Source organism: Sipha flava, unplaced genomic scaffold (assembly GCF_003268045.1).
Source record: "Sipha flava isolate LNK unplaced genomic scaffold, YSA_version1 17722_pilon_pilon, whole genome shotgun sequence".
NCBI classification, from domain to species: domain Eukaryota; kingdom Metazoa; phylum Arthropoda; class Insecta; order Hemiptera; family Aphididae; genus Sipha; species Sipha flava.
This window is the reverse complement of record NW_020272069.1, coordinates 3,774-12,316: the sequence shown is the minus strand read 5'-3', so window position 1 is coordinate 12,316 and position 8,543 is coordinate 3,774. Positions and strand designations below refer to the sequence as shown.

General features: G+C 28.1%; 1 protein-coding gene and 1 pseudogene across 1 annotated transcript; both read right to left on the bottom strand.

The window, feature by feature from the left end:
* Positions 1 to 773: 773 nt before the first annotated feature.
* Positions 774 to 3,829, bottom strand: LOC112680461 (annotated as a pseudogene).
* A 942-nt stretch (positions 3,830 to 4,771) lies between these two features.
* LOC112680459 lies at positions 4,772 to 5,449 on the bottom strand. Its single transcript, XM_025550558.1, has one exon. It carries the CDS (start codon positions 5,447 to 5,449, stop codon positions 4,772 to 4,774), a length of 678 nt encoding a protein of 225 aa, XP_025406343.1.
* Positions 5,450 to 8,543: the final 3,094 nt, after the last annotated feature.

Below are 8,543 nucleotides of genomic sequence, written 5' to 3'. Positions count from 1 at the left end.
TGACAACCATGGAGAGCTCAGACCTGAGTTAGCATTGTGACGGAGTCAAAAGTAATTTTTACTCTTTGCGAACCCACGGGTGCAATATTAGTTACTCCTTTAAAGTTATTGATGAACAATTTTCCTAATTTGACAGGATGTAGGTTACCCAGATTGTTATTGGAAATAGACAATATGATAACATGGATTGGGCCCGTATAATTGGGAGAAAAAGTTTCTTGCGCGTCAGTTTGCATTATTTTTGCGCTGGTAGCGGAGTCGATAATGGTAATAGACGAAGAAGTGGACTGCGAATTAAGTGGCCTATCTGCAGCCCCTGCAGTGCAATCCATATTAGAATTATTTGATGTGGCCGTTGATTGCGTGTGTGTATTTGTTAGAGGAGATAAAGGCGGTGAATTACCTGTAGATGGTTTAGATTTTTTTGATTGTGTTGATGTGGTAGGCGAAACATCTTTGTTTTTAATAGATGTTGAAGCGGTTGAGCGACGGTCTGGAGAGGAGAGCGAGGTGAACCGATTACGGCCCGGTGCCGACGACATGCCGAGACCGGTGCGCATGGCGTGCGTGATCGCCCGGTGTGGCTTAATGCGATAACGGTTTTAAATAAATGGGCAATTTACGATAACTGAAATGATTACGGAGCTAAGATAAGCGAGCGTTTGACGACGAACGTGTTAGCGTACCGATGGGTAAATCGCAACTGAAATATATATATATATATATATATTATAATAAAATAATAAAAACACTGCAGTATATATATTGTATATATATTGTTTTAACAAAATCGTATAGATATGCTAATATACAAACATAAATATAGTTCAAATATTATTATCGATTAAATTATCATCATCGTGATTAGTTTGCAGAGATTTTTCAGCCATTTTTTTCATTCTTGGTGTTGCTTGGGCCATCCAGTTCTTAATGGGTTTTTCAATATCAATGTTAGACGTATCTTTAAACTTTTTCATTTTACGAACAATATCTGTAAAGAAATTATATTAATATATAATGTATTTGAATACAATGCTAACATGTTGAACTTTTATTACTTATATATTTTATATAGTCAGTACCTATAGTTATTAAATTGGTTTATAATAATATAATATAGAAGTTTTGAAATACAGGATATTTGAAAACATGTTCAATTTTATACCTGAACTTAAATGATTATAAAATATTATAATATAGTATTATTTATAATAAATAATACTTATATAATTATTGTTTGAAATATTCAAACCAAATTTGGGTTCATAATACAAAAATAAAAATGTATTAATTCTAGCAGTTATGATACATTATTAACTATGTTTATACATAAAAGGTTTTAAGACTGAAGGGAGTGAATTAGTGTGCTTATATTATAGTTATTACCGTATAGAATGGCTAACGAAAAATTAGATCACACCTCATATTCAAAGTGAATAGTTTTTATTTTTAAGGTACTTATAAGTTTATATTATGTCACATTCCATAAAAATTATTTAACCAATAACAATGACTATGATAATATACATATACTGATGTGTAAGATCTAGTGCTAAATAATATATCTAGCTAAAATACTATAAATTTCTAAAATATCACATTTTGTATATTATAACAATATATCAAATAATTGTTACTATATATGATGGAACAACATTGCAATGTTGAAAACTGATGTTTGCCCTTAAATCCGACAAAAGAATATTTTGAAAGAAATTGGTCAGTGAACAGACGCTGCATTATTTTTCGTATTGTTTCTGGCAATGTATTTCCTACGAAACGAGATAGTAATATAATCTGAAAAGTAATATTTTTATCACCTATGTTATAAATTAAGAAGTGTAGTTAGACATTAATATAATAATTGTAATAGAACCGTAATTTCTTTCAGAAGACTCCCCCCTCTAGACAACATTAAAAATACAATGACTTTTATAATTAAGACTAAATAATAATAATATGATGTATTTACTCGAGTAATAATTACTATATAATAAAAGTGATACACACTATATGTACTTTCTGTGGAAAATAAGTTGTAAAATATAATAAAAATTATGTTATAAATCATTAATGAATTATATAGGCCAATATTTTGTTGAATTGTTAACGCATTCATTAAAAAAAAAGTATGTAGTATAAAAAAGGTAGTTGCTTGAAAGCCTAGAACATACCTACCTACATAAATATTTTTTAGCTATAATAATATATAGAGTAAATAATAAACTCTATGCACCACTAACAATAATGACAATAACTAATAATATATTATACTAAACATTCATACCACTGCATTTCTATATGGTTTATCATTAACTAGCTTTTCTTCCATATTGTTAAGATCTTCATCGTTGTCAATAACTCCTAAATCCACATCATTATAGTCATCATTATTAGAGATCATAGCTGACCCTTTTGAATCTAATTTGGCTAAAATTTTTTCCAGTAATGATTCTTGGGCATCAAATCGTTTATGAAAATGTTTTGTATCATATTTTAAATTGGCCAAAGACCGCCTAACACATTTTCTGAATACTGAGAAACAATTAATAAAAACAATTTTTTAAACCTGAAATGTTTAGATAGCTATATATAAAACTAATATATAACCTTGATCACTTTCATCTGCAGATTTATTAGCTCTGGTAGACAGTGAAATTATTGGTTGGACTGTGTAATCATTGTTTTTATTTAACTGATCAGAACTTGAAGTGTGATGTGTTTTTTTTTTCTTACTTCTTGAACTATAAGAGACGACAGTTTGTGATGTTGATGGTTCTTACTGGTTAATTTTATACAGCCCATTTTCTGGAGTTGAGTCATAATAACTATTATCTTTAAATAATTGACTGGAAGGAATAGTACTTTCTTTAGTTTTTGTGATGCATAATTTCTCCACATCGGAATCATAATCACTTTATCCTGCTAGTTATTTATAAAAACTTAATAAATGTAAGGTATAATTTTGTACAATTTATGCAAAAATGATGAGTAGGTACCACCTTAAAAATATTTGTTTGTGAATAATGGAGCCTGATTATTTTCTTTTACATAAAGATAATATAATCATCATAGTATAATAATATAAAAGGCATAATTTTCTTTTCTTTTTAATAATTTGATTACACCAAAAGCAATAAAAAATAAAATATATTGTTTTTAATATAATATGTACGATAAATAAGGTCAACAATTAATATAAAAAGTGAAAGTTGAAGACTTTAAAACATTTAATTTGGTTACCTACTTGATAAAGTTGATTTTTTCTACTAAATGCATATAAACTTATTTATTTACATCAGTAAAACTTATTTATTTACATCAATACTTACCTATATCATTATCATCAGTTGTCACAGATTCATCAAAAACAGGAATTTTTGGTAGATGAGATTTTTCTTTAAACATTTTTGTGATTGATGGAGACGTGTTTTTTATTTTTCTGAATTTTCTAGTGTTTTTATCATCATCATTTGAAGACAGTTCAAAGCATTCTTGTCCTTTAATAGCTTTAGCTGCTTCAACGTAACTATCTTCAAATTTAAAACAAAGTTATGATGTAAATTATGTATATCAATGCAGTAATTTTTATTATGTCAATAAATGAAAGCTTATGATCTCGCTTATAGTACTTACCAATATTTTCTAGCAATGGACGTGCTTTATAACTGTTAAAAGTTACTTTTTCAGGCTTTGACCGACGTTTTATCAAGTTTTTTGTATCTGTTCTAAGATTTCTCTTAGGCCATTGGCATATACCATTTGAATACCAAAAGTTAGTTACAACATAAACTGTGTTGTCAATTTCAAACACCACAATCGTCCACATATTGCAACAATAATACTTCTGTACACAAAGTACAAAGTAAATGCAAATATATTATGTGTATATTATAATAATCTGTATGTACATTTAATTTAACTATCTACAACTTAAAAATAAGTAATTTACGAGGTAATTTATGAAAAAAAATAAATGTTAGGTATTAAAATTGTATATTATAATATAAATTAATTGTAATGGATAATAGGTACTACAATTTGTTTAATATCTGTTATACTAAATTGAACAAAATCATTAGAAAGATTTTTAACAATGTAAATGTCAAGTTTTGATGATTTTATAGGGATATCATATAAGTCTTCTTTTACATTAAATTTGTGTCCAATGATACTAGAGTTTAACATTTCAACAATTCTAACTATCTCTCCATGATGAATTATAACATAACAATTTGGTTTATTGGAATTAAAATGAATTTTTTGTTCATTTTTATATTTCCAATTTCCAATTTCACATTGCTCTTCATACCGTTTGATGACCTGTTGTAATGGTTTTTCATTTTTGTGAAACATAGATTTTAAACTTTTCATATAGTTTTCGAATGGAAAAGCACTACAACCGTCTAAAGGTCCATTTTGAATATAATCATCTGTCAAGTGTATGTATATTATGTGATACAAATTGTTTACCATATAGAACTTGAAATATTTTTACAAAGTATTCTAATAATTGTTTGGCAAAGTTTGGATATTGAAAAAGATCGGAGCTCAATAGAATTCTCATTGCTATTTTCAGCGCTAAAAAATGTTGATAACATTCTTTGGTAAGCACATTTTTTAGAACAACAATACCTGTATACAAAAGAAACTGCCTCAGTTCTGTAGCTATCCATCTATTAATTTCATCTAAAGTTCTTGGTTTTCTAGAGAAATCATTGGTGATATTTATCTTTAAGCTACTAAGTGATATGCTAATTAGTTTTATTTTTCAACTAGGTAATCGGGTATTAAGAGGTCCCTTGATCCAAAGATTAATTAATTTTTTCATTGTACCTAAACATACTAAATGCATGTAATCCATAGAAAACAATGAAATAATATCAATGTCTGGGATAAGTGATATACATGATATAGTAGTTAAAATGTGATGTTCTTCAGCTTTTATACACACATAATCATCATGAATTCTATTTTCACTACCATTATCAATGTAAGTTACCGTGTAATTAACACGGTTGTTACAATATTCTCCTTCATGTACACAGCGGGTGCAAGAAGAGAAGCCAGAATGGCCCTTTATTCTCATAATAAAGGATTTGGCAGGTACATCAGAACATATTACTTGGATTTTAATTTTAATTTTTAAATTAGCAATAGTAATACCATTTTCAGTTAGCTCTAAAATTTCTGAAATAAAATCTTGTAAGAATTCATTGCTGTCTTTTGGTTTTTCATACCCATGGTATAATCCTACTGGAAACACATATTTATGATGAGGTTGTACATAAGCCAATATTGGCCAAAATTGACTGGAGGTAAATTTTGATAAAGGCATTCCATCGATACCAATTGCAATTTTAACTTCGTCATCTAAAGAAAAAATTGATGCACATCTTTTAATACCATTACCCAATCCAAAATGATAATATTTAGCAGTGGAGCTCATAGTTCATAATTTAAAATTTTAGTTGATTTATTGTGTAACTATGTCCTACAATCTTTAGGCAAAAAGTCAAGGCCCGCTTTATTTTTTAGTACGTCTAAAAGCGCATTTACAGCATTTTGAAGAACATTAAAATCTACTGCCCATTTCCCAATAGCTTGTTTAACGTTAGTTTTATGGTTAAAATGTACATAATTATTAGTTATGATATGCTGAATGTGGTCCAAGTTATCAAATCTAACAGATAAATCTTCAATAGATACACTCTTGGAATTATTTTGATCATTTGTTATACTGTTATAATTCAAAACCAAATCGTCATCATCAACATAATTATTATCATCAGATAATCAACAAGATGATTCTAAAGCTAGGAGTTCATTTTGAATTCTTCTACGTTTAGTTCTATATGATCGTGAATTATACATTATTTATTATAGTACGTACCAATATATGCACAAGTACAATATTTTTAATTAATAATAAATCTATGATATTTGACAAAGATATCTATATATAAGCTATATATATAATAAATATATAAAATGTAATATACCTAATATAATTTTATACGCACTGTACATAATGTTACGTGCCAACCGTTTGATCCGTTAATTCAGTTACAACGTCTAGGTCAACGCTTGATTGGAAGTGTAGTCAAGAATAATTAAGACTTTTTTTAAAATAATTAAATTTATTTAACTCATAAAATTATCTTAACTACAATTTTGTAAATATTCTAGTGATAGAAATTATCTAAGTCCTAACAATTGTAACTTATAAAATGATTGAAATATTTCTAAGTCCAGACCATAACATACACTGACTTGAAGGTGCTCAGTGCAGCATAGACAAGACTCGTCTGATTTACCCTTGTTTTCGGGTCCCTTTTATATGTGATATGGTATGTGTGTGTGTAAAATCCCAAGTGTGTGTGTGTAAATGAATAAGATAATAAAATATGATAAATGTGATGAGTCGTTATTGATTCGGTGTGTACGCTCTAAAATATGATAATTCTCTATTGATTCTGTATGCGTGTATTATCTCTTGACCGGCCCATACTTATTACAAGATCCAGGATGTGGTCAACCACCCACGTATATGTGACTCCGATATTCATATTCTTATTTAAACAGATAACCATGTGAACAATTTTACTTATTCACACGCCCACACAGTGGTCGGAAATACAAATTTAGGCGGACAAAATGGAAAAAAAAAAAAGATAAAAATGAGATATTTAGCACTTAATATTATATCAGTATAATAAATATAACACAATTTAATAAACTCTAGGTTATTATAACGACAATAACCACTTAAAAACGCGATAACTGTAAAACGATTAGAGACCAAATGTACAATATTTACGGTTGATTAAGAATTTTACTTCATTTCTTCGTCGATTGTGTTCAGAGTATTTGTTCAATATTATAAAAGTTTAATTATTATTTTAAAATGGACATCAATACAAATGGTAAGTTTAATTACAATTCATACATATTATTCTAATAAATACATGGTGTATATGTATTGCATCACTATTAAACATTTTTTTTAGTAGTGGTTTTACATTTTGATAGATATTATATAAGAAGAGATCTAAAATGATCATATAAAAATATATAGGTATTATTCAAAAACTCTTTAGCTTTTCAATGACATAATTTTTAACTGCGTCAAGTTGCGTCTGTGATTAGCATATCTGTTATTCTCCTTTACATTTTGTTTGTTTAGCAATTATTATTTTCACATTTCAGTTATTGATGAAAATAAAAAAATCGTATACAATGATTTGTTTGTATTCTTAAGAACAAAGGGGCCTTTGAATCCAAGAAGTGTGGTATCTAACCGATATTTACTACAATATATTAAACAAAAATATAATGCTGACAATTGAGAAGAAGAATACGAAAACAAAATTAAATCAACAATTTCTAATTTCACAGCCGTTTTAAGCAAACTTTGGATAAAAAGTTCACGAAATATAATTAGATTTAAGGAATCAAATGTTGATTGGCTAAAAAAACTATTTGTATTACCTCCTCGATCACCACCATCATCATTAAATGTCGGCAGACCTCAAAAATTGTTTTCTGATTGTTCTGATCGAAATAAAAGACGTAAAATTCAACAACTCACGAAATCGTATACTTCTCCAGAAATATTATTTGCCGCCAAAAACAAATTACACATATCAGGAAAAAGAGCAGCTTGTAGTATAGTCAACGAATCACTGTCCTCTCCAACTCGAGCATCAAAAATTAAAAAATCATACATGGCTTCACTATCAATTGATGATGCCATCATGCCATATTCTTTTGACGAAGCATTGGCATTTTTCATTGAAAACAAACTTACAAAACAACAATATATAAATACTCGGAAATCTGCTAAGGAACGTAGAGCAAATATATACCCGAGTTATGATATTGTTTTAACAGCAAAAAAAAAATGCTATCCGGAAAATATTCATGTTACAAAATCTTATTTTAAAATTGAATTACAACACCTCCTTGATCATACAATAACAAGATTATTTTTAATTTCTGATATACCATCTGTAGATTTAACGATGAACAACTTTGAAATATTATGTAAATGGGGATGTGATGGAAGCAGTAGTCAAGCTCGTTACAAGCAAATTACGTCTAGTAATTTCAATGATTCCGATATTTTTATGTTTTCACTAGTGCCATTACAGCTAAGGTGTACAAAGATTAACAATCCTAAAACGATATTGTTATGGAAAAATCCTCGTCCATCTTCAACTCGTTACTGTCGTCCAATAAAATTTGAATATAAAAAGGAAACTATTGAGTCGACATTAGAAGAGGTAAATCGAAGAAGAAATTAAGTCATTGATTCCAACTTTAGTTTTTAAAAATAATATTGAAAATCGTATTAAAATCACATTAATGTTCACTATGGTAGACGGAAAAGTAAGTTTCACAAAGTTTTATCACAATTATTAAATATAATATTTTAAATTTCAAATAAGTCAATGAATAAAGATGCAATATTACCAAAATGAAAAATTTATTTTTAAACTTAATTTTAGATTTGCAATACAATGACTGGTTCATCAAGCCAA